Raw genomic sequence first — 27361 nt, forward strand, 5'->3', positions numbered from 1 at the left:
CTTGTCAGCATTAAACTCCATCTGCCATCTTTCAGCCCACTCTTCCAAATGGCCTAAATCTCTCTGTAGACTTTGAAAATCTATTTCATTATCCATAACACCATCTATCTTAGTATCATCTGCATACTTACTAATCCAATTTACCACACCGTCATCCAGATCATTGATGTATATGACAAACAACAGTGGACCCAAAACAGATCCCTGTGGCGCGCCACTAGTCACGGGCCTCCAACCTGACAAACAGCCATCCACCATTACCCTCTGGCATCTCCCATTCAGCCACTGTTGAATCCATCTTGCTACTCCACCATTAATACCAACAATTGAACCTTCTTAACCAACCTTCCATGTGGAACCTTGTCAAAGGCCTTACTGAAGTCCATATAGACAACATCCACCACTTTACCCTCATCAATTTCCCGAGTAACCTCTTCAAACAATTCAAGAAGATTAGTCAAACATGACCTTCCAGGCATAAATCCATGTTGACTGTTTCTAATCAGACCCTGTTTATCCAGATGCTTATATATATAATCTCTAAGTATCCTTTCCATTAATTTGCCCACCACTGACGTCAAACTAACAGGTCTATAATTGCTAGGTTTACTCTTAGAACCTTTTTTAAACAATGGAACAACATGCGCAGTACGCCAATCCTCCGGCATACAGGGTATATCCAAATTGGGTGTATGGAACGAGCTGCTGGAGGAGGTAGTTGAGGCAGGGACTATCATAACATTTGAGAGACAATTGGACAGGTACATGGATAGACGATAGACAATAGGTGCAGGAGTAGGCCATTCGGATCTTCGAGCCTGCACTGCCATTCAATGTGATCATGGCTGATCATCCCCAATCAGTACCCCGTTCCTGCTTTCTCCCCATATCTCTTGACTCCGCTATTTTTAGGAGCCCTATCTAGCTCTCTCTTGAAAGCATCCAGAGAACCTGCCTCCATCGCCCTCTGAGACAGAGAATTCCACAGACTCACCACTCTGTGAGAAAAAGTGTTTCCTCTTCTCCGTTCTAAATGGCTTACTCCTTATTCTTAAACTGTGGCCCCTGGTTCTGGATTCCCCCAACATCGGGAACATGTTTCCTGCCTCTAGTGTGTCCAAACCCTGAACAATCTTATATGTTTCAATGAGATGCCCTCTCATCCTTCTAAACTCCAGAGTGTACAAGCCCAGCCACTCCACTCTCTCAGCATATGACAGTCCCGCCATCCCGGGAATTAACCTTGTAACCTATGGTGCACTCCCTCAATAGCAAGAATGTCCTCCCTCAAATTAGGGGACCAAAACTGCACACAATACTCCAGGTGTGGTATCACTGGGGCTCTGTACCTCAGAAGGACCTCTTTGCTCCAATATTTGATTCCTCTTGTGATCAAGGCCAACATGCCATTCGCTTTCTTCACTGCCTGCTGTACCTGCATGCTGACTTTCATAGACAAGGAAACCCCAGATCCCATTGTACTTCCCCTTTTCCCACCCTGACGCCATTTAGATAGGTCAGGTTCAGAGGGCTAAGAGTCAATTGCGGTTAGGTGGGACTGGTGTAGATGGGACATGTTGGCCGGTGTGGGCAAGTTGGGCCGAAGGGCATGTTTCCACGCTGTATCTCTTCACGACTCTATGAACCTAAACCTAGGGTAACGGGGCAAGCCCGCGTACTGCATTGCAGATGTGATCTTCCGAATAGCCTGTAACAATGAAGGGGGAAAGGCTTGGAGGCGCCGAGTTAGGAAACGCCCTGAAATCCCTTTGGATCCATTTCCTTTGCCGTTTGAGTTTCCTGTAATGTACGCGGTGAAAATAAAACGAGGCACCGAATTAACGCCGGCCCTAATATCCCAATCCCTAAGCTCGAGAATTTCTGGAACGCAATCTTCCTAATATGGGGCGAGATTCCGCGCCCAGTGAGGAAAAAGTGCTCCTGGCTTCTCCCCTCCTCTGGTGACCAGTCACTGGGATGGGATCGACGAGCGGAGAAATCCGCCTTCCTTCGTGTTATATGGGTCTCAGAGTTAAGACTTGAGACTTTAGGGACAGACGCCAAAGATGTGAGATGTAAAAGCGAGGATTTCACTTCTCACTCCCCACACTCTCCATCGAATCTGCCTCCAAGCCAGGTAACAACTTTTCTAATTATTCTCAACTATTCCTGTCTGTCTTGTTTGCTGTATATTTTGGTCTTTCCCTGATTTTTCTTGTCCATTTCCTAACCTCCAAACTATGCCAAACCCAAATCTCCGTTTACAATTGAGTGTTGCTGGACTTTTCAAACGAACCAAAATGTATCTTAAAGCTATCTCGACCCGCGCTCGCTGAAATGTACTTGTTGACACTCCGCGGTTTAGGGTTTTTTTTTAACACGTAGCCAAAACAAGTAACGAAATAAACTGAAGCTGGAAGAAGGGTCGCGACCCGAACTATCACCCAACCATTCCTTCTCTCCAGATGCTGCCTGGCCCGCTGAGTTACTCCAGCTTTTTTTTTGTGTCTATCTTCGGTGTAAACTAGCATCTGCAGTTCCTTCCTACACAACAGAAGAAACTGCACCGATTTCTTGCTGATAAACTGATATGAACAAATCACAATAAGTTGTTTAAGAGAGAACTGCAGATGATGGAAAAATCGAAGGTGGGCAAAAATGCTGGAGAAACTCAGCGGGCGAGGCAGCATCTATGGAGCGAAGGAAATAGGTGACGTTTCAGGTCGAGACCCTTCTTCATGCCCTTCTTCAGTCACAATCAGAATGCTTTCTTATACTGAGTGACAAAGCGCTGGAGGAACAGACAGTGGGTCAGACAGCATCTATGGAGGGAATGGACTGGAGAAAGGTCCCGACCCGAAATGTCACCTGTTCCTTTTTTTCTCCAGAGATGCTGCCTGTCCCACTGAGTTACTCCAGCACTCTGTGGCTGACTCTCTCGAGTTTAAAGTTCAGACATACAGGAAGCTACAGAATCCACGCTGATCATTGATCACTCGTTCACATTACGTTATCTCACTTACTCATCTAGCGCACACCAGCGGCGAGGAGACACTTCTTCATGAAGAGAGTTGTGCGTGTGTGGAATTCTCTGCCTCTTCTCTGGATACTTTTTTGAGAGAGCTCGATAGGGCTCTTAAAAATAGCGGAGACAGGGGATATGGGGAGAAGGCAGGACCGGGGTACTGATTGAGGATGATCAGCCATGATCACATTGAATGGCGGTGCTGGCTCGAAGGGCCGAATGGCCTCCTCCTGCACCCGTTGTCTATTGGCAATTCACAGAAGGTCAATTAACTCACAACCCCCCACAACCGGAGGAGACCCACGCGGTCACAGGGGGAGGACGTGTAAACTCCACACCCGAGGTCAGGATCGAACCCGGGTCTCTGGTGCTGTGAGGCAGCTGCTCTACCAGCTGTGTGGTCACCACACAATTCCATTACAGGGAGGGAGTACTACAATCAGCCTGGTGGGTCCAAGACCCGAAACATCGTCTACAGTCCTTCCCTTCCACAGATGATGCCTGACCCGCTGAGTTCCTCCAACACTCTGTGTTTTTGTTTAAGATTCCGGCATCTGCATTTGCTTGTGCCTCGTTTCCCAATTACGGCGTCGTCGGTAATTTGAGATTCAGGAGGGGGATATAGGGCAGCATTTATTTAAAAACATTTTGCAAACGCTCGCCTGCTCTCATTCGTCTTCTCAGATCTCTCAGAAAGGATCAGTCTGAAGAAGGGTCTCGACCCGAAACGTCACCTATTTCCTTCGCTCCATAGATGCTGCCTGACCCGCTGAGTTTCTCCAGCATTTTTGTCTACCTTCCAAAGATGTACCTTCTGAACCTTCTGAATTTTGTAGTCGGCAGGGCAGTACTCTGCATATCGCCAACTTGGACAATTTTACATTTTTTAAAACATTTTAATTTAAAGGAAACCGAAGTTCTCGGAGAAAACCCGCGCAGATTCACGGGGAGAACGTACAAACTCCATTCAGACAGCAGTGGCATTTTGCTGTAACCAGGCAGCGACTCTACCGCTGTGCCACCGTGACTGCCAGGTTTGCAGGTTACTGTATAAGTCTGTCACAGTCTAACGCCATCTGCAGTCCCTTGTTTCTACTCAAAAGGGACTCAAACCAGTTTGGAAAGGGAGACGGACTCGATTGAGTTTTGGAGAAGGGAACCACCCGACCCTAAACATCGCCAGTCCATTCCCTTCTCCACAAACGCTGCCTGGCCCGCTGAGTTCCTCCAGCACTCATTCTGTGCTTGGCAGCCGTCAGCGTTAAAGCCGAAACGCTGTGAAATTTACAGCGCTTGGCTGGCACATATCTGCATGTGTATCCCAGACTTTCCCGCATTCCGACGAGCGTGGAAGTTGCCAATGTGCAATTAGATAATCATCTGCAATTTTATTTTTTGCTTGAAATAGGCATTTAAACGGGGCGGGATCGCGCCGTTGCTGTTTTGAGAAAGAGGGGGGGTTGCGTTTACAACCTGTGCTGGAAGACTGACTGGCTGGTGCGAGGTTTGTTCTTTGTCGCTGGCTGGGAGAGGGGAGGGGAGGGGAGGGCGATGCGGATGCAATGAGACTGTGCGGAGAATGTGTCTTTGGTAAGGCGACGGGAACGGAGCAGAGAGGAGGGAAAACAGGCGCTCGATCAATGCAAAACCGCACCCTCTTCCCCCACCACCCTGCATAATGGACATCCAGTCTTGCTCCACACATATACATATATGTATATGTATGAATACACACACACACACATGTATGTGTGTGTGCACATATATATACATATGCACCTATATATGTCTATATATATATATATATATATATATATATATGTGTGTGTGTATATATATATATATATGTGTGTGTGTGTGTGTGTGTGTATATATATATGTGTGTGTATATATATATATATATATACACACGCACATATATACACACACACATACATACATATATATATATATGTATATAGACATATATAGGTGCATATGTGTATATATATGTGCACACACACATACATGTGTGTGTGTGTGTGTATTCATACATATACATATATGTATATGTGTGGAGCAAGACTGGATGTCCATTATGCAGGGTGGTGGGGGAAGAGGGTGCGGTTTTGCATTGATCGAGCGCCTGTTTTCCCTCCTCTCTGCTCCGTTCCCGTCGCCTTACCAAAGACACATTCTCCGCATATATATATATATATATATATATATATATATATGTGTGTGTGTTTGTGTGTTTGTGTGTTTATACGTATATTTTTATGTGTGTGTATATATATATATATATAGTGTGGGTATATGTTTGTGTGTGTGTGTGTGTGTGTGTGTGTGTATGTGTGTGTGTGTGTGTGTGTGTGTAGATATATATGTGTGTGTGTAAGTGGAGATGTGTGTGTGTGTATGTATATATGTGTGGATATATGTATGTGGGTGTGCATGTGTGTATAAATAGATATATATGTACACACACATTGAACTTTTTTTGCGTTTATTATACTGTTTACAGAGTACTATGTTTACATATCCTGTTGTGCTGCAAGTAAGAATGGCATTATTCTATCAGGAACATCTGAGATTAAAACATTCTTGACTCGACACGTGAACTGATCTCAAAGGTTAACTGACTGGCCTAAAGTTTAAGGACAATTTAAATTTAACCCGAAATTTAATCCGAAGTTCTCGGAGAAAACCGAAGCAGGTCACGGGGAGAACGTACAAGCAAGCGGCCACAGTCAGGATCGAACCCGGGCCTCTTGCTCAGTAAGCGCTGTAAAGGGCCTGTCCCACTTTCCCGAGTTACTCACAAATTCTCCCGAGTTTTCCCCTTGATTCAAACTCAGAGAATTACAGTTAAAGCCAGCCGTAGGTACTCGGGGCTTTTTTTTTACTCGTGGACATTTTTCAACATGCTGAAAAAATGTCCCGAGTACCTACGGCTGGCATTACGAGCCACTACGAAATATCTACGGTCTCCTACAGACTCGCTACGGACATTTTCTGAGTTTGAATCAAGGGGAAAGCTCGGGAGAATTTGTGAGTAACTTGGGAAAGTGGGACAGGGGCTTTTTTTTAAATATTTTACTTTATTAGAAGTAAGTACAGTCATATGGCACCAAAGTGCCTAATATATATTTTCATAATACATTTCATGTACAACTTCTTTTTTTTTTTTTGTTACATTGAAAAAAGATGAGAATAAGAAAAAGAAGTTAGATAGTAAGGATAGAAAGATGTGAAATATATAGTGTGTGAAGAAAGAGAACGAGTAAATGAAGAAAGTTGAGAGAGAAAATAGTGAAAAGAAAAGGAGATCATTATTTATAATCTTGACCAACCCTCGTCCAGTCCTGAAACAGTTATTTTTTACAATTGTGTTGCACCATATGATTCCAAAAACACGACGAATGGAGACCAACTCGTTATGAACTGGTCTGACAGGGGCTTAAGGCAGCATCTCTACCGCTGCACCACTGTGCCGCCCCAACTAGTCCCACCTGCCTGTGCTTGGTCCACATCGCTCCAAACCTGTCCTATCCATCTACCTGTCTAGTTGCATCATAAACATTTCGATAGTCCCTGCCTCAACTACCTCCTCGTTCCATTCACCCAACACCATCTGTGTGAAAAGGGTAGCGCTCAGGTTCCTATAAAATCTTTCCCCCTTCACCTTAAACCTATGTCTTCTGGTCTTCGATTCCACCACTCCGGGTAAGAGGGACTCTGTGCATCTATCTGATATATTCCTCTCATGATGTTATACACCTCAAAAAGATCACCCCTCATCCTCCTGCGCGTGACGAAATAGAGTCCCAACCTACTCAACCTCTCCCTGCAGCTCACACCCTCGAGTCCTGGCAACATCCTCATAAATCTTCTCTGTTCCCTTTCCAACTTCACAACTTCTTTCCTATAACATGGTGCTCAGAACTGAACACAATATTCTAAATGTGGCCTCTCCAACATCTTATATAGCTGCAACATAACCTCCCAACTTCTATACTTTTCTTAAGCTTGTTGAACTTTTAGATGCTTTTCGAAGCTTTTAAAACTTCAAAAGCTTTTCGCTACACCCCAGTACACATGACAAGGTCTTATCTTGTGTCTATCCTTCCAATCTGTCCATTCCCTCCACAGAGGCTGCTTGACCTGCTGAGTTACTCCAGCATTTCCACAAGATTCCAGAGATACAGTGCAGAAACAGGTCCTTCGGGCCACCGAGTCCGCACCGACCAACGATTATCGTGCATTAACACTTTCCCACACACATTAGGGACAATTATTACTTTTTTTAAAATACCAAGCCAATTAACCTACAAGCCTGTACTTCTTTGGAGTGCGGGAGGAAACCGAAGATCTCGGAGAAAACCCACGGGGTCACAGAGAGAATGTACAAACTCTGTACAGGCAACACCCATAGTCAGGATCGAACCTGGTTCTCCGTCGCTGTGAGGCAGCAACTTTACCTCTGTGCCACCGCGCCGCTCTGGTGTGTAGGATAGTGCTAGTGTACGGGGATCGCTGGCCAGCACAGACTCGTTGGGCCGAAGGGCCTGTTTCTGCGCTGTATTTCAAAAGTAAAGTAAAGTGAAAAAGTTTTTCGATAGGCTCATGCTTATGCAGCGAATGGAGGGATGAGGATTATTTGTAGGCAAAAAGAATTTGCCCATGCTTCATCCCATCCCTTCTCTCTCTACCAGCTATCTTCCCAAAACTCCCTCAATCTGAACAAGAGTCAAAGTCAAAGTCAATTTTACTCGTCACATGCACCCGAAGGTGCAGTGAAATGAATTTGCCAGCAGCGATACACTTAAATAGTTGAGCACAACGCAAAGTGCTGGAGTAACTCAGCGAGTCAGCCAGCGTGTGTGGAGGGAATGGACTGATTGGAAGGATAGTCCCAACACATCTGCTCATTTCCCTCCACAATTGCTTCTGATTAGATCTACAATTACACCTGAAACTTTGTGTCATAGCATTGCTCATGCTGTTTCCACTAGTGGGAGAGTCGAAGACCAGTGGTCATAGCGCAAGAATAAAAAGATGTACCTTTAGAAAGGAGACTGGAGGAATTTCTTTAGTCAGAGGGCGGTGAATCAGTCATGATCGAATGGTACATTTGATGGGCCAATACTGCTCTAAGAATTTATGAAACATCTTGGCACCAATGCAAAATGCAGCTTTCATTTCTGTTGATAAAACCTTTGTATTTTGAGTGCAGAATTTGCTTGGAATGTAACTTCAATGAAAAATAAGAGACAATAGACAATAGGTGCAGGAGGAGGCCATTCGGCCCTTCAAGCCAGCACCGCCATTCAATGTGATCATGGCTGATCATCCCCAATCAGTACCCCGTTCCTGCCTTCTCCCCATATCCCCTGACTCCGCTATCTTTAAGACCCCTATCTAGCTCTCTCTTGAAAGCATCCAGAGAACCTGCCTCCACCGCCCCATGAGGCAGAGAATTCCACAGACTCACAACTCTCTGTGAGAAAAATTGTTTCGTCATCTCCGTTCTAAATGGCTTACCCCTTATTCTTAAACTATGGCCCCTGGTTCTGGACTCCCCCAACATCGGGAACATGTTTCCTGCCTCTGGCGTGTCCAAACCCTTAACAATCTTATATGTTTCAATAAGATAGCCTCTCATCCTTCTAAACTCCAGAGTGTACAAGCCCAGCTGCTTCATTTTCTCAGTGTATGACAGTCCCGCCATCCCGGGAATCAACCTTGTAAACCTACACTGCACTCCCTCAATAGCAAGAATGTCCTTCCTCAAATTAGGGGACCAAAACTGCACACAATACTCTAGGTGTGGTCTCACTGAGGCCCTGTACAACTGCAGAAGGACCTCTTTGCTCCTATATTTGACTCCTCTTGTTGTAAATGCCAACATGCCATTCGCTTTCTTCACTGCCTGCTGTACCTGCATGAGGGGAAGCAATTTGGTGTAGAAGGGTCCCGATCTATTTGGTGTAGAAGGGTCCCGATCCGAAATGTTGCCTATCCACTGCCTCTACAGATGGTGCCCGACCCACTCATTCACTCCTGCACTTTGTGTTTTGCTCACAATGTCAGTGTCTGCAGTCTCTTGTGTCTCTATAGGGTCCCGTTAAATGTGTGCGCTGATCTAAAAACAAATCAACTTATTGCTGGAGTAACTCGGCGGGTCAAGCAGCATCTCTGGAGGAAAAGGATGAGGCGACATTTCGGGTCAGTTCGAGTTTGTTGAAGGGTCTCTAGCCAAAACGTCACCTATCATTTTTCTCCAGAGATGCTGCCCTGACCCACTGTGTTACTCCTGCACTTTGTGTCTATCTTTGGTACAAAACCAGCATCTGTGGTTCATTCGTTCATACATGGTAGGAGCAGATTTAGGCCATTCGGCCCATCAAGTCTACTCCGCCAGTCAATCATGGCTGATCTACAGTATATCTCCCTCCGGACCCCATTCTCCTGCCTTCTCGCCATAACCCCTGACAGGTGTACTAATCAAAAATCTATCTCTCTGCCTTAAGTATATCCTCCTCCACATTGGCTCCACAGCCTTCTGTGGCAAAGAATTCCACAGATTCACCACCCTCTGACAAAATAAATTTCTCCTCATCTCCTTCCTAAAAGAAGGTCCTTTAATTCTGAGGCTGTGACCTCTAGTCCCCGACTCTCCCACTGGTGGAAACATCCTCTCCACATCCACTCCATCCAGACCTCTGACTACTCTGTGCATTTCAATGAGTTTTTCCCCTCATCCTTCTAATTCCAGCGAGTACTGGCCCGTGCCGTCAAACACTCATCATGCGTTAACCTACTTATTCCTGGGATCATTCTTCAAAACCTCCTCTGGACCCTCTCCAGAGCCAGCACATCCTTCATCAGATATGGGGCCCAAAATTGCTCACAATAAATAAAAGGCGACCTGACCTGCGCCTTATAGAGCCTCAGCATTACATCCCTGTTTTTGTATACAAGCCTTCTTGAAATAAATGCTGGCATTGCAGTTTGCTTTCTTTACTACTGATTCCACTTGCAATTAATTGTTTCTACAATTATTCTTCCACTACACTCAACAGTAAGGGAACACCATGTTTGTCAAAATAATTTGAAGGACTAGACTAAGTGGGACCCGTTGGGTCCCATGTTCACACGGGAGGGCTGGTCCCCCAACGCAATATTCCACCTCTCCACCAATTCCAATATTGGTGGCCAGTGGGAAGTGGGGGGGGGGGGGGGGGGGCTTTCTGGAGCACTAGTATGAGTGTTGTGGGTCAAAGGGACTGGTTTCCAGAGGGCTAGTATGGATATTGTGGGCCGAATGGAATCTTGGGCTGGCAGCTCAGTCACTCAGGCCTGGTGGGCTGGCAGCTCAGTCACTCAGGCCTGGTGGGCTGGCAGCTCAGTCACTCAGGACTGGTGGGCTGGCAGCTCAGTCACTCAGGACTGGTGGGCTGGCAGCTCAGTCACTCAGGGCTGGTGGGCTGGCAGATCAGTCACTCAGGGCTGGTAGGCTGGCAGTTTACTCACGGCTATTCCTTGAAATAACATTTCAGGCAGAGTGCCGGCCACCAAACTCAATTTCATAGCATTTCAGGCATAGTGCAGGCCACCAAACTCAATTTCATAGCATTTCAGGCAGAGTGCAGGCCACCAAATTGCCAAACAACTAATTGCATTGTCATTAAGGGCTAACATATCATTTATTGCAAGTACATGCAGACTCACAGTTCAGTTGATTCACAACTTAAAATCACAGTTGTGGACTCTCCCTCACGATCTTCCAGAGTGACTGACATCCGGGTTTTATAGTCCTCCCCCCCCCCCCCCCCCCCCCCCCCCCCCCCGTGGAAGGGGCGTTACCTTCATCGTGGTGATTGACAGGTGATAGGACCAATCAGCTGATCTCAAGATATTTTAAACACTCATAACTTTTTTATTTTTCATCGATCGGAAAAATCCTCGGGGCTGCCTCAGCGGAGGAGGACTGTGAGTAAGATGGCCAAAAATCATAGCGATATAGGATAGCATTTTGTCTAAAATCACTATACAGCGCAGACAGGAAGTGGTCAAGATGAGACTTTTAGTTATATAGATGTTTAAGTGCAGTCCTGACCTCCCATCTACCCCCTTGGAGACTCAATTGAACCATCTTTATCGGACTTTATCAGACTTCAATGTTATATTGTGCGCTAAATATTCTACCCTTTATCCTTTATCCATACACTGTGGACAGCTGGACTGTATTCATTTTAGTTTTTAGTTTAGAGACAGGCCCTTCGGCACATCCTGCACACACTAGGGACAATTTTACATTTATACCAAGTCAATTAACCCACAAACCTGAGTTTTACATTAAACTCTTGTTTTCTTCACACAGTCTTTTTTTTTCATTTTCCTGACTTGCAGAATTTTATGTGTATTTTTATGTATAATTTATGTTTTTGTGTGTTTGGCTGAGTCTAGGCGTCTTTGATGCTGCTGCATGCCAGATTGGCAATGTACATGACCCCTTCTGTACTTGTGTCTGTAATAATAAACTAGTTTAGTCCAGTTTAGTTCAGAGATACAGCGCGGAAACAGACCCTTCGGCCCACCGGGTCCGCACCGGCCAGCAATCCCCGCACATTAACAATACCCTACACACACTATGGGGGCGATTTTTCCATTTATAACCAAGCCAATTAACCTACAAACCAGTACCTCTTTGGAGTGTGGGAGGAAACCAAAGATCTCAGAGAAAACCCACGCAGGTCACGGGGAGAACGTACAAACTCCGTACAGTCAGCACCCATAGTCAGGATTGGACCCAAGATAAACCCATGGCTTGAAGGGCCGAATGGCCTACTCCTGCACCTATTTTCCTATGTTTTTTATGTTTCTATGTTTCCCCTGACTCTCAGTCTGAAGAAGGGTCTTGTCCCGTTCCTTCTAATCAGAGATGCTGCTTATCCCACTGGGTTTCTCCAGCATTTTGTGTCTATCTAAACAAAACTCAACGTGTCAATGTAAATTTTTAGATGAACACTTAAATGGCGAATAGTAATGCAGTGATTGATCATAAATGGCACCTTGATCATATTTCATCCCCTATAACTATATTTTACAGTCAAATGCTTCTAAATGTTGGAACAGGCACTCATTACGTGGTAAGAACAGAAATGCTTTAGATACTACAATGACTAGTGCATGAGTGAGGGTGGAAGAGCAGATTATATAAAACTGAGACTACACTGAAGATGCTAATGCATTGCAACTGCATGGACTGTCTCTTCCAATCATCATTAATGCTTAGATTATTGATCTAGAGATACAGCGCGGAAACAAGCCCTTCGGCCCATCGAGTCCATGCCGACCAGCAATCTCCGCACATTAACACTGTCCCACACACACTGGAGACAATTTACAACTTTACCAGGCCAACTAGCCTACAAACCTGCATGTCTTTGTAGTGTGGGAGGAAACCGGAGCATCCGGAAAAACCCATGCAGGACACGGGTTCGAACCTGACTACGGGTGCTGTCTGTCTGTACGGAGTTTGTACGTTCTCCCCGTGACCTGCGTGGGTTTTCTCCGAGATCTTTGGTTTCCTCCCACACTCCAAAGAGGTACTGGTTTGTAGGTTAATTGGCTTGGTTATAAATGGAAAAATCGCCCCCATAGTGTGTGTAGGGTATTGTTAATGTGCGGGGATTGCTGGCCGGTGCGGACCCGGTGGGCCGAAGGGTCTGTTTCCGCGCTGTATCTCTGAACGAAACTGGACTAAACTAGTTTATTATTACAGGCACAAGTACAGAAGGGGTCATGTACATTGCCAATCTGGCGTGCAGCAGCATCAAAGACGCCTAGACTCAGCCAAACACACAAAAACATAAATTATACATAAAAATACACATAAAATTCTGCAAGTCAGGAAAATGAAAAAAAGACTGTGTGAAGAAAACAAGAGTTTAATGTAAAACTCAATTAGAAAACTCAATAAGTCCATGTTGAGGCGCTCTATAATAGAAATAAGGAACTGCAGATGCTGGTTTACCAAAAACGACATAAAGTGCTGGGGTAACTCTGCAAGACAGGGGAGTGGGTATTTTGTTAGGCAGATGGTTGAACAAAGGTCAGAAATGAAAATACATCAGATGTGAGACAAAGGGATTGAAGAGTTGTGTGCAGTTTTCGTCCCCTAATTTGAGGAAGGACATTCTTGCTATTGATGGAGTGCAGCGTAGGTTTGCAAGGTTAATTCCCAGGATGGCGGAACTGTCATATGCTGAGAGAATAGAGCGGCTGGGCTTTTATATTCTGAGTTTAGAAGGATGAGAGGGTACCTTATTGAAACATATAAGATTGTTAAGGGTTTGGACACGCTAGAGGCAGGAAACATGTTCCCAATGTTGGGAGAGTCCAGAACCAGGGGCCACAGTTTAAGAATAAGAGGTAAGCCATTTAGAATGGAGACGAGGAAACACTTTTTCACACAAAGAGTTGTGAGTCTGGGGAATTCTCTGCCTCAGTGGAGGCGGTGGATACTTTCAAGAGAGAGTTAGATAGGGCTCTTAAAGGTATCGGAGTCAGGGGATATGGGGAGAAGGCAGGAATGGGGTACTGATTGGGGATGATCAGCCATGATCATATTGAATGCCGGTGCTGGCTCGAAGGGCTGAATGGCCTACTCCTGCACCTATTGTCTATTGTCTATTGAGTTGTGAAGCTGGAGGAAGGAATGAAGGTGGCGGGGGAGGAGGAGGGAAGAGATAGGTGGAGGGCCAGGTGAGGAACTGGGGAGATAAGGAGGTGGGGGGGGAAGGAAAACCAGGGGTGATAGGAAAAGAAGAGGCAGGGTTGGGCTTGTAGTAACCTAAAATTGAAGAATTCATTGTTTCTAAGCGCTCTCTGTGACTATCATAAGGTCATAAGTTCATATGTAATAGGAGCAGAATTAGGCCATTCGGCCCATCAAGCCTACGCCGCCATTCAATCATGACTGATCTATCTCTCTCTCCTAGCCCCATTCTCCTGCCTTCTCCCCATAAACCCCTGTCACCCGTACCATTCAAGAATCTATCTATGTATGCCTTAAAAATTTCCACTGATATGGTTTCCACAGCCTTCTGTGACTATGCAGGTTTTTCTCCAGATGCTCCAGTTTCCTCCCGTATCCCAAAACAGTTGGGTTGGTGAATTATTTTTTTATTGTAACCATTATCCCAGGGTTTGGGAATGTGGGAAGAACCGAACATTGTTAGATGTCGTGTTGCAAGATTATCTATCACAATGTGATTTGGTTAGACCACAAGAAACCGGGCGGCACTGTGGCGCAGCGGTAGAGTTGCTGCCTTACAGCGCTTACAGCGCCAGAGACCCGGGCTCGACCCCGACTACGGGCGCTGTCTGTACAGTGTTTGTACCTTCTCCCCGTGACCACGTGGGGTTTATCTCCAGGATCTTCGGTTTCCTCCCACACTCCAAAGATGTATAGGTTTGTAGGCTAATTGGCGAGGTAAAGTTGTAAATTAGCACTGGTGTGTGTAGGATAGTGTAATTGGCCTGTCCCACTTAGGCCACGTTTTAGGCGCGTGCAGGAAACTCTGCGCTCGCCACATGTTCGCCACATGTTCGCTGGTGGTCTCTGGTGAGTCTCCTTCATGGTCGCGAGGAGTTCCCGCACTCTGGGAACTAGTCGCGGCCTCAGTATGGTCACCGCAAATTTTGCAATATTCAATATTCAAATTGGTCACCATGGAGATAATTGATAATCCTGCAGTCGTGGGTGCAGTTGTAGTGGGGTCGCCACTTAGTTATAGATGGTCGAGGTAGTTGTAGGTAGTTTCAATTAACCACTTTTGCTTACTTGGCATTTTCATTGGCTCATTGGGGGAAAAAAGATGTAAGCACGAGTTTTCAGAACCAAGGATAACCTACCGGAAATGTTAAATGATCGCTGAACTTCACAGCCGTGTATCTCTGGCTTATTAAAAGTTGGCTGGCTTCTTGACAGTTGTCTCCACTCCTTCTCCCCCCTTCTCCCTCCCCCCTCCCCCTCTCTCCCCCTCTCTCCCTCCCCCCTCCCCCTTCCCTCCCCCCCTTCCCCCTTCTCCCTCCACCCCTTCCCCCTTCTCCCCTCTTTTAAAGGACTTACTGTACACTGTGCTAGCCATCTTAATTACAGCACCAACCTTCCTGTGCATCGCGGTACGTGTCTGTGTCACCATGGCTTTGTACCGTGTGAATTTCAGACAGCAATCCCCCGTTTACCCTGGCCCCCGCCTTTGCGATGTGTTGTGTGTGTGTGTGTGTGTGTGTGTGTGTGTGTGTGTGTGTGTGTGTGTGTGTGTGTGTGTGTGTGTGTGTGTGTGTGTGTGTGTGTGTGTGTGTGTGTGTGTGTGTGTGTGTGTGTGTGTGTGTGTGTGTGTGTGTGTGTGTGTGTGTGTGTGTGTGTGTGTGTGTGTGTGTGTGTGTGTACCAGTTTCCCGGTTTTTTGTGTGTGACAGTGTGTGTGCTGTCGTGCGGGGATCGGTGGGTCTGTTTCCATGCTGTATCTCTCCCACACTACAAAGACCTACTGGTTTGTAGGTTAATTGGCTTGGTACAAATGTAAAAAAACGTCCCTAGTGTGTGTAGGATCGTGTTAGTGTGCGGGGATCACTGGCCGGTGCGGACTCAGTACCAGTGCGTAAAAAGGAACAGATGTTTTTTAAACCGCGACTGCTAAATTCCGGAGAACTTGGTAACGTAGTCCACGTACCTTGATTCCGCAGTGCGCTTTTGCATCCAAACCTCGCCCTGAGGCAAGTCATAGAAAAAGTTTTTCTTCATCTCAGGGGAGTCAATTTTAAAATTGTCATTTCCCCACGCCGGCAACCCTGCATCTAGCCTGTCCCTTAAACATTATATATTTTGCCGTAAGTTCTTCCAAACAGTGGGCCCATATTCCATTGTGCGGGGATAATTAACCTTGTGGTCCCACAATAACAGTCACGGTGGGACAGCAGTAGGGCCTTGCAGCAAAATGCAGCGCCAGAGACCCGGGTTCGATCCCGACTACGGGTGTTCGATCCCGACTACATGGGTTTTCTCAGAGATCTTCGGTTTCCTCCCACACTCCAAAGACCTCCAGGTTTGTAAGTTAATTGGCTTGATAAAAATGTAAAATTGTCCAAGTTGGCGAAATGCAGAGTACTGCCCTGCCGACTACAAAATTCAGAAGGTTCAGAACGTAACAAGAATGTCCTTCCTCAAATTAGGAGGAATCTGAGGCGTAACGTTATCACAAAAAAGGTGGTGGGTGTATGGAACGAGCTGCCAGAGGAGGTAGTTGAGGCTGGGACTATCCCAATGTTTAAGAAACAGTAAGACAGGTACATGGATAGGACAGGTTTGGAGGGATATGGACCAGGTGGGGCTAGTGTAGTTGGGACATTGTTGGCCGGTGTGGGCAAGTTGGGCCGAAGGGCCTGTTTCCACATTGTATCACTCTATGACTGTATATCTCTGGAATTGAATGGAGCCTTCGTGGCTGCATTAAATCTTTGGTTTGTGGTTCTAATTTTCCCAAGAAATACAGCCTTGAGGAGTCTCTCTTTTCCCAACCTCCCCGCGAAAGTAATTCCCGACTGGGGACTGTGTCTGATTGTTACACCATCTACAGAAAGGAGATAAAGGCAGAGTAAAGATAGCCGCAAAACACTGGATAATTCAGCAAGTCAGGCAGCATCTCCGGAGAAACGGAATGGGTGACGTTTCGGGCCGAGTCCCTTCCTCAGACTGAGAGTCGGGAGAGCAAGAGAAACGAGAGATGTAAACGGTGATGCAGAGAGATTTACAACAAATGAATGAAAGATAAGCAAGAAAATGAACGATGATAATGCAAACAGGCCATTGTTCGCTGAAAACCACTTACAGATAATGAAACTCACCAGGCCAACATTCACAACAACTAGGTTGGGGGAGGGGCCAAGAGAGAGGGAAAGCAACAATAGACAATAGGTGCAGGAGTAGGCCATTCGGCCCTTCGAGCCAGCACCGCCATTCATTGTGATCATGGCTGATCATCCGCAATCAGTACCCCGTTCCTGCCTTCTTCCCATATCCCCGGACTCTGCTATCTTCAAGAGCCCTATTTAGCTCTCTCTTGAAAGCATCCAGAGAACCTGCCTCCACCGCCCTCTAAGGCAGAGAATTCCACAGACTCACAACTCTCTGTGTGAAGAAGCGTTTCCTCATCTACGTTCTAAATGGCTTACCCCTTATTCTTAAACTGTGGCCCCTGGTTCTGGACTCCCCCAACATCGGGAACATGTTTCCTGCCTCTAACTCCTCCCTGACCCAGGGCCTTATCCCCCAATTGCTCAGTTTGGCCGGGGGTGGCCAGCTCTAAGAAGAGTCCTGATGGTTCCAAATTTGTTCCATTTAAGAATGACGGAGGCCCCTGTGCTCTTCGGGACCTGCAATGCTGCAGAAATTGTTTTATACCCTTCCCCAGATCAGTGTCTCGACACAATCCTACTCTCGGAGGTCTATGGACAAAACCCTTGTGATCACAGGGAGAACGTGCCAACTCTATACAGACAGCATCCGTAGTCAGGATCGAACCCGGGCCTCTGGCGTCGTGTAACAGCAACTGCACCGCTGCGCCACCGTGCCACCCTGACAATGGCAGAACTGGCTCGATGGGCCAAATGGCTGCCCCTATATCTCATGTCAACATCCGTCAAAGCAAGCCGAATGCTGGAGTAACTCAGCGAGAAAGGCAGCATCTCCGATGGAAGGAATGGGTGACGTTTCGGGTCGAGACCCTTCTCCAGACCCTTCCCTAATGTTTGCACGAGGACCTCACCTGTCGGCTTCTGCTCCAAAAACGCAGGCACAAATATTCCATATTTCACCAGAGTTATCGTTTAAACATTCGGTGGCACTTTTAATAACACACTGCTGCTAATGACACGGTGCAAGAGTTGCTTCTGCACCACAGCCATGTTTTGCGTTACAGCACTGTTTGGAATTTATATTATAGTCCTGTAAAAAAATTCCAGCGCCGACGTTCTATTATAGTGCTGCTTGACTCAGTTGGTTTTTGTTTTGTGCGAGCTTGCCATAGCTTTCATCTCACTAAAGCATCCCCCTTTTGCTTCCACCCACCGACCCTTGTGCGCAGGAACTATGAAACTCTCGCCCACCCTCCTTCTGGTGACCTTGTCGGGCATAGCTGCGACATTTCGACCTGGAGATCTCGCTCCCTGCAGGACGGTGAGTACTGAAATAAGCTTTGCCATTGAGTGTGAGTTCAGTTTATTCAGTTCCGTCTATTGTCGAGGTACAGTGAAAAGCTCTTGTCGTGGACTTCCTTGAGGAAAGAGATGAGGAGAAAATTATTTTGTCAGGGGTGGCGAATCTTTGGAATTCCTTGCCACAGATGGCTGTGGAGGCAAAATCATTGATTCATAGTCATAGAGTGATACAGTGTGGAAACAGGCCCTTCAGTCAACTTGCCCCCACTGGCCAACATGTCCCAGCTACATTAGTCCCACCTGCCCGCATTTGGTCCATATCCCTCCAAACCTGTCCTATCCATGTACTTGTCCAACTGTTTCTTAAACGTTGGGATAGTCCCAGCCTCAACTACCTCCTCTGGCAGCTCGTTCCATACACCCACCACCCTTTGTGTGAAAAAGTTACCCCTCAAGATTCCTATTAAATCTTTTCCCCTTCATCTTAAGCCGATGTCCTCTGGTTTTTAATTCCCCTACCCTGGACAAGAGATAATTTTAAGGCACAGATTGACATGTTCTTGATTACTATGGGTGTCAGGGGTTAAAGCCCTGTCCCACTGTACAAGCTAATTCAAGAGTTCTCCCGAGTTTTCCCTGATTCGAACTCAGAGAATTACGGTAATGGCCGCTCTTAGGTACTCGGGGCTCTCGTGGACATTTTTCAACATGTTGAAAAATCTTCACGAGCTTACCGCGTTTCCCGAGTACCTGCCATTAATGTTATGAGCAGCCAAGAGACGTCCCCGAGCTCCGATGTACCCGCTACGTACATTCTACGTGCTTACCACGAGTTTGATTTTTTTTTAAACTCAGGAGAGCTCTTGAATTAGCTCGTACAGTGGGACAGACCTTTTATGGGAAGAAGACAGGAGAATGAGGTTGAGAGTGAAAGATAAATCAGCTATGCTTGAATGGCAAAGTAGACTTGTTGGGCCGAATGGCCAAATTCTGCTCCTATCACTTACGAAGTTATGAACTAACCAGTCAGCGGAAAGACAATACATGATTACATTTGAGCCATTCACAGTGTACAGATTCGTAGCGGTATAGTTGCTGCCTTACAGCGAATGCAGCGCCGGAGACCCGGGTTCGATCCCAACTACGGGTACTGTCTGTACGGAGTTTGTACGATCTCCCCGTGACCCGTGGGGGTTTCTCAGAGACCTTTGGTTTCCTCCCACACTCCAAAGACGTACAGGTTTGTAGGTTAATTGGCTTGGTATGAATGTAAAAATTGTCCTTAGTGTGTGTAGGATATTGTTAGTGTGCGGGAATCGCTGGTCGGCGCGGACCCGGTGGGCCGATACGCCTGTTTCCACGCTGTATCTCTAAACAAACCTAAACTAAACCTGTTATGGAGATAATTCCTATCTCCCATCCAAGCACAACTCACAGTAGAGCAACTGGTAGAGTCGCTGTCTCACAGTTTAATTTAGTTTAGTTCAGTTCATTGTCACGTGTTCCGAGGTACAGTGAAAAGCTTTTGTCTCATGTTAACCAGTCAGCAGAAAGACTATACATGATTACAATCAAGCCGTCCACAGTGTACATATACAGGGTACAGACAATAAATCAAATAATGTTTAGTACAACATATGTACAAAGATGGGCTTCTTGTTACAAATGTTGACGTTGCTGTTATTGTCCGTCCTGAAGAGGACCCAAGCTTCCGGCGACAATCAGTGGGAGCCATCGCTTGTCGCAGTAGATGACGGTGGTAACAGAACTAGCTCGGGATACTTCCAGTTTCCAACCCCCGCGACGTGGACGCTTCTACCATGGGGCTATAAAGCCTGTAAAGTCCGATCAAAGATAGTCCCTGGGTTTCCAATGAGGTTGTTAGTAGTTCAGGACTGCTCTCTAGTTGTGGTATATAGACACAAAATGCTGGAGTAACTCAGCAGGACAGGCAGCGTCTCTGGAGAGAAGGTATGGGTGACGTTTCGGGTCGAGACCCTTCTTCAGACTGATCCGAAACGTCACCCACCCTTTATCTCCAGAGATGCTGCCTGTCCATCTGTCTGTGTCTATCTTCTGTGGTAATCCAGCATCCGCAGTTCCTTCCTACATGCTCTGGTTGTGGTAGGATGGTTCAGTTGCCTGATAACAGCTGGGAAGAAACTGTCCCTGAATGCAATAGGAATCTGAATGCAATTGGAATAAGATGGCCTCCCGACTGGTAATCAACAAAAAGCTCTTGGCTTTCTTTTGCTTGCATGTATAGGGGAGGTTTGGAAGGTTCAAGGGGATTTTCTTATCACCAAGGTACAGTGGAATTCATTTTTGCGGATAGTACAAGCAATACGGGACTTCTGTTGTGCTGCTGCGTAGGAACCGTGCAGGGGCCACAGTTTAAGAATAAGGGGTGGGCCATTTAGAATGGAGATGAGGAAAAACTTTTTCACCCAGAGAGTTGTGAATCTGTGGAATTGTCTGCTCTAGAAGGCACTGGAGGCCGATTCTCTGGATACTTTCAACAGAGAGTTTGATAGAGCTCTTAAAGATAGCAGAGTCAAGGGGACATGGGGAGAAGGCAGGAACAGGGTACTGATTGTGGATGGTACACAAAAAAGCTGGAGAAACTCAGCGGGTGCAGCAGCATCTATGGAGCGAAGGAAATAGGCAACGTTTTGGGCCGAAACCCTTCTTCAGACTGATGGGGGGTTGGGGTGGGAAGAAGAAAGGAAAAAGGAGGAGGAGGAGCCTGAGGGCTGAGGGAGAGATAGGAAGGGGAGGAGACAGCAAGGGCTAACAGAACTGGGAGAATTCAATGTTCATGCCACCAGGATGTAGACTCCCCAAGCGGAATATGAGGTGCTGTTCCTCCAATTTCCGGTGGTGCTCACTCTGGCCATGGAGGAGACCCAGGACATAGAGGTCGGATACGGAATGGGAGGGGGAGTTGAAGTGCTGAGCCACCGGGAGATCAGATTGGTTAAGGCGGAGGTGTTCAGCGAAACGATCACCGATGTAAATCAGCTGACATCTAGAGCAGCGGATGCAATAGATGAGGTTGGAGGAGATGCAGGTGAACCTCTGTCTCACCTGGAACGATTGATTGGGTCCTTGAATGGAGTCGAGGGGGACTCGGCAGAGGACTACTTGTTGTATGTGACGGCTAGTGGGGTGAAAGGTGAGGACTAGGGGGACTCGGCCCTTGTTACGAGTGGGGGGATGGGGAGAGAGCAGTTACGGGGTATGGAAGAGACCCTGGTGCGAGCCACATCTATGGTAGGAGAGGGGAACCCGCGTTCCCTGAAGAATGAGGACATTTCAGATGCCCTGGTGTGGAACGCCTCATCCTGGGAGCAGATGCGGCGTAGACGGAGGAATTGGGAGTAGGGGATGGAGTCCTTACAGGAAGCAGGGTGGGAAGAAGTGTAGTCCAGAAAGCCATGGGAGTCAGTGGGTTTGTAGTGTATGTCGGTCAGAAGTCTCTCACCTGTAATGGAGATAGTGAGGTCAAGGAATGGTAGGGAAGTGTCGGAAATAGTTCAGGTGTATTTGAATGCCGGTTGGAAGTTGTTGGTGAAGTGGATGAAGTCAGTCAGTTGTGTGTAGGTGCAGGAGGTGGCACTAAAGCAGTCATCGATGTAACGGAGATAGAGGTCGGGGATGGGGCCCTGGTACGCCTCGAACAAGGATTGTTCAATGTACCCGACAAAGAGGCAGGCGTAGGTGGGGCCCATGCGCATTCCCATCGCTACGCCTTGTATTTGGAGGAAATGGAAGGAGTCAAACGAGAAGTTATTGAGGGTAAGGACCAGCTCCGCTAGGCGGAGGAGAGTGTCAGTGGCTGGGTATAGGTTGCTCCTCCGGTCAAGGAAGAACCGGAGGGCTTTGAGACCATCCTGGTGGGGGATGGAGGTGTAGAGTGACTGGACATCCATGGTGAAGATGATAGGGTGAGGGCCTAGAGAATGGAATGCCCGGAGACGGCGGAGAGTGTCTGAGGTGTCTTGAACATTGGTAGGGAAGGGATTTAACCAGGGGGAGTAGGATGGAGTCAAGGTATGTGGAGATGAGTTCGGTGGGGCACGAACAGGCAGAGACAATGGGTCTACCGGGACAGTCAGGTTTGTGGATTTTGGGGAGAAGGTAAAATCGGGCCGTGCGGGGCTGGGGAACGATGAGGTTGGAGGCTCGGTCGGGCAGGGCGTGGGAGTTGATGAAGTCGGTGATGGTGCTAGAGATGGTGGCCTGGTGCTCGTCAGTGGGGTCACGGTCCAGGAGTAAGTAGGAGGAGGTGTCCGAGAGTTGGCGCGTGGCTTCAGCTTTGTAGAGATCGGCGCGCCAGACTACCACGGCACCTCCCTTGTCGGCTGGTTTGATAACCCAATCTGGGTTGTTGCGGAGTGAGTCGATGGCTGTACGTTCAGGGGGGGGGAGAGATTGGAGTGAGACAGGGGAGTGGAGAAGTTGAGGCGGTTGATGTCGCGACGGCAGTTTTGGATAAAAAGTTCTAAAGCCAGAGGGCCACGAGGAGGGGGTGCGTTGGAGACGGGAAAAGGGATCATCAATGGGGGAACGAGGACTCCTTCCCATGGAAGAACGCTGTGAGGTGGAGGCGACGGTAGAAGAGCTTTGTTCCGTGGCTTACATGCAGATGCAGGTTTACATCCAACATAGACACAGAATTTTGTTAGCCCTTGCTGTCTCCTCTCCTTCCTATCTCTCCCTCAGACCTCGGGCTCCTCCTCCTACTTTTCCCTTTCTTCTCTGAAGAAGGGTTTCGGCCCGAAACGTTGCCTATTTCCTTCGCTCCATTGATGCTGCTGCACCCGCTGAGATCCTCCAGCTTTTTTGTGTACCTTCGATTTTCCAGCATCTGCAGTTCCTTCTTAAATACTGATTGTGGACGATCAGCCATGATCACAGTGAATGGTGGTGATGGCTCGAAGGGCCGAATGGCCTCCTCCCCATAATATATTCACCTTTTTCAGTCCAACTTTCAAGGGTCCAACTTTGGTCTCAACTAATTTTTTCCTCTTCACATACCTAAAGAAGCTTTTACTATCCTCCTTTATATTCTTGGCTAGCTTACCTTCGTACCTCATCTTGTCTCCACGGATTGCCTTTTCAGTTATCTTCTGTTGCTCTTTAAACATTACTCAATCCTCTTGTTCCCCGCTCATCTTTGCTACATTGTACTTCTTTTATTTTATTTTTATACTGTCCCTGACGTCCCTTGTCAACCACGGTCGTCCTTTACTCCCCTTGGAATCTTTCTTCCTCTATATAATGAACTGATGCTGCACCTTCTGTATTATTCCCAGAAATATCTGTCATTGTTGTTCCACTGACTCTTGACTCTTGACTGTATATAAGATAGAAACAAATAGGAATCATGGCATTCATGTGCAGGAAGGAACTGCAGATGCAGGTTTACATCCAACATAGACACAGAATTCTGCAGTAACCCAGCAGGTCAGGTAGCATCTCTGGAGAAAAGCAACGGGTGACGTTTTGGGTCGAACATATGATGAGCATTTTATGTCTATCTTCGATTAAAACCAGCATGTGCGGTTCTTTCCTACACATAATACATAGACACATAGAAAATAGGTGCAGGAGGAGGCCATTCAGCCCTTTGAGCCAGCACCGCTATTCATTGAGATCATGGCCCAATCAATAACCCGTGCCTGCCTTCTCCCCATATTCCTTGACTCCTAGCCCCTAGAGTTCTATCAAACTCTCTCTTAAATCCATCCAGTGACTTGGCCTCCATTGCCCTCTGTGGCAGGGAATTCCACAAATTCACAACTCTCTGGGTGAAAAAGTTTTTTCTCACCTCAGTCGTAAATGGCCTCCCCTTTATTCTAATACTGTGGCCCCTGGTTCTGGACTGTTCTGGATAATAGTAACTTATTTTACTATCCCTTTCACTCGTAGATCGAGGCAGAAGCCTTGTGCCAGAACAAGTCCCTCGACGACATTCCCGTGGGCTTACCACATGATATATGGAAGTTGGATCTCTCTGTCAACCGCATCCAGAAGCTGTCGCTGGAGAATTTGGCCCAGTATGGCTCCATCCAACACTTGGACTTGGAATCCAATCATCTGGAGTTTATTCAGCCGGGGTCCTTTGCCCAGTTACCACACTTGGAAGTGTTGAACCTTGCCCACAACCTCCTGGACCAGAGCAAGGGTGGCCTTGGGAGTTTGCCCCGCGTGAGGAGCTTGGAGTTGTCCAGGAACAGACTGTACACGGGCATGGTGGAGGGGTTCCTGCAGGACGCCCCCTCGCTCGAGCGAGTGTCCTTGGCTAGGAACAGCATCACCAAACTCTCGGGGGGCACGTTCCGAGGGAGCCCTTCGTTGACGCACGTGAACCTGACGCACAACATCATCATCGAGATAGAGTCGGGGGCGTTCCAGCCACTCGTTAATCTGTCCGTCCTCGATCTCGCCATGAACTCCATCCCCTGCATCACCGGCTTCGACCTCAAGCAGCTCCAGGTGTTGAACTTGAGTAGAAACAGCATCGAGGTCTTCCTCATGGAGGAATCCGATGAGGAGTACCACCTCCAGTGGTTGGACCTCAGTGACAACAACCTACCCTCTTTCCCGGTCTTCCCCAAGAGGAACCGGCTCAGGCACCTGGACCTGTCACGCAATTCCATCCAGGGGTTGTCCCTGGAAGCCCTCAGCATTAGGTCGGAGTGTCCCGAAAGAAGGCTGGACCAGGTCCTCCGAGCTAACCAAACGCGGACCACCCCACCGGCCCACCTCTCCGACTTGGTGTACCTGGACCTGAGCTACAACGAGATAACTTCCATCCCTTGGGAGTTCTTCCGTGGCATGAAGACCCTGCGGTTCCTCAACCTGAGCAAGAACTGCCTCAAGGGCTTTGTGGTGGACCAGCCGCACATTCTCAACTCCCTAGTGGAACTGGACCTGAGCTCCAACGCCATGCAGAACCTCTCCCTTGCCAGCCGCAGTTTCCACCGGCTCAGGTATCTCTACCTCCAGGACAACAACCTTCACAGCCTGCCTTGTGACATCTTCAGTGGCCTCTCGAGCATCCATTTCCTTCGTCTCCAAAACAACGACATCAATGTTTGCCAGGGGTTGCCCCGGCATCGCAACCACTTGGATGACTGCATGTTCTTCTCTGGGATCACCACAATGAGGTACTTGTATCTCCACAACAACAACATTAGGTATTTGCCACCTCACGCCTTCCATCAGACGCCCTTGGTAGAGTTGGATCTATCAATGAATTTCGGGATCGACATCCATCCCGAGGGATTCTCCGGTCTTGAGGTCCCGCTGACCTACTTGTCCTTGGGAGGCAACGGCCTGTCCTCACTGAGCGTCAACCTGTCTCACTTTGCCAATCTCCGGACGTTGGACTTGTCCCACAACCAGCTGAGCGAATTCCTAGTCACCGCCAGGAACCTCTCCCTGGAGAACGTCGACCTACGCAACAACACGTTGGGAGGCCTGGAGGAGAGGTCCATGGAGATGCTGAACGGGACGCTGAGGACCTTGCAGCTGTCCGGCAACCCGTTCAACTGCTGCCGGGCCGCCTGGGTGAGGTGGCTGGCCCAGGTGGATGTGGTGGACAGGTGGTCGGTGCAGTGCCACTACCCGGACGTAAGCGGGCACTCGCTGGCCTACCTGTTCAGTGCCCGACCAGGCCTCTGCCAAGACAAGCCCAGGGACCGGCCAACCTGGGCCGTCCTCATCCTGATATTGGTGACTAGTCTCCTGGGATTCTCCACCATCCTGGCCTGCTGCCTGGTCCACAGGCAACGGGTCAACAAGATGATCCTCCACCACGTCAAAACCTAGGCGACCCGCTCCGTTCTTTTTGTATGTCTTGTGTAAAATGAATCGAAATGAGGAGAATAAATCTATATATGGTTCCGTAACTAATTCCCATCTCAACCTCCCGACCGTGAATGCAGATGGTAGAATCGCTGTCTCCCAGTTTACAGACACAAAACGCTGGAGTAACTCAGCGGCTCAGGCAGCGTCACTGGAGAAAAGGAATAGGCGACGTTTCAGGTCGAGCCTTCTTCAGGCAGTGGAATTCTCTGCCTCAGAGGGTGGTGGAGGCAGGTTATCTCGATGCTGTCAAGAGAGAGCTAGATAGGGTTCTTAAAAGTAGCAGAGCCAGGGGATATGGGGGAGAAGGCAGGAACGGGGTACTGATTGGGGATGATCAGCAATAATCACATTAAATGGCGGTGCTGGCCCGAAGGGCCAAATGGCCTACTCCTGCACCTATTGTGTATTGTCTATTGTCTGGGGAAATGGTAACGAGAGATATAGACAAAGATATAGGAGAAATGAACGGAAGGTCACAGCTTCAGGATTAAAGGGTGCTCTTTTAGAAAGGAGGCGAGGAGGAACTTATTTAGTCAGAGGGTAGTTAACCTGTGGAACTCATTGGCACACAGGGCTGTGGAGGCCAAGCCAGTGAATATTTTTAAGGCAGATATAGACAAATTCTTGATTAGAATGAGTTACGGGGAGAAGGCAGGAAGGCAGGAAAATGGGACTAGGAGGCAGAGATCAGCCATGACTGAGTGGTGGAGTAGACTTGATGGGCCGAACAGCCTAATTCCACTCCTATAACTTGCAAACCTGTGAAAACTAAAACTCGACAGGAGGTCGGAGATGTCCATTCTGGATTCTGGGGATGTGGATTCTGGCTTTGTCAGCCCGTGATTGTTTGGTTGTAAGATTAGTTCAGGATGTTTCCCTTCCCTTGTATTCAGGAAGTGTTGCTCCCTTGCCCGGAGATGGCGGCTTCCTGTTTATCTGCCTGTGTTGCTCGGCATCTCCTGTTTGTGAATTCCACTGTCCCTGGATTTAGTTTGGATTCCAGTGTCTGGGTTGATGGGTTGAGGGAGTAAGTTTAGTTTAGATTAGAGATACAGCGTGGAAGCAGGCCCTCCGACCAACCGAGTCCGCGCCAACCAGCGCACACGAATGGGCCTGTCCCACTTAGGCGACTCTTTAGGCGACTGCCAGGGACTAATTTTAAGGGCCTGTCCCACTTGGCGATATTGTCGGCAACTGCCGGCATCATCGACTGACGTATCAGGTCACCAAAAAAGTTGTGGCGTGATGA

General features: G+C 47.7%; 1 protein-coding gene across 1 annotated transcript; it reads left to right on the plus strand.

Moving 5' to 3' along the window:
• Positions 1 to 1747: 1747 nt before the first annotated feature.
• On the plus strand, positions 1748 to 26169 carry LOC129698397 (transforming growth factor beta activator LRRC32-like). Its single transcript, XM_055637529.1, has 3 exons — positions 1748 to 2137; positions 18162 to 18253; positions 24169 to 26169. Exons 2-3 carry the CDS (start codon positions 18167 to 18169, stop codon positions 26071 to 26073), a joined length of 1992 nt encoding a protein of 663 aa, XP_055493504.1. The 5' UTR covers positions 1748 to 2137; positions 18162 to 18166; the 3' UTR covers positions 26074 to 26169.
• The last annotated feature ends 1192 nt before the right edge of the window (positions 26170 to 27361 follow it).

This window comes from Leucoraja erinacea, chromosome 6 (genome assembly GCF_028641065.1).
Source record: "Leucoraja erinacea ecotype New England chromosome 6, Leri_hhj_1, whole genome shotgun sequence".
NCBI classification, from domain to species: domain Eukaryota; kingdom Metazoa; phylum Chordata; class Chondrichthyes; order Rajiformes; family Rajidae; genus Leucoraja; species Leucoraja erinaceus.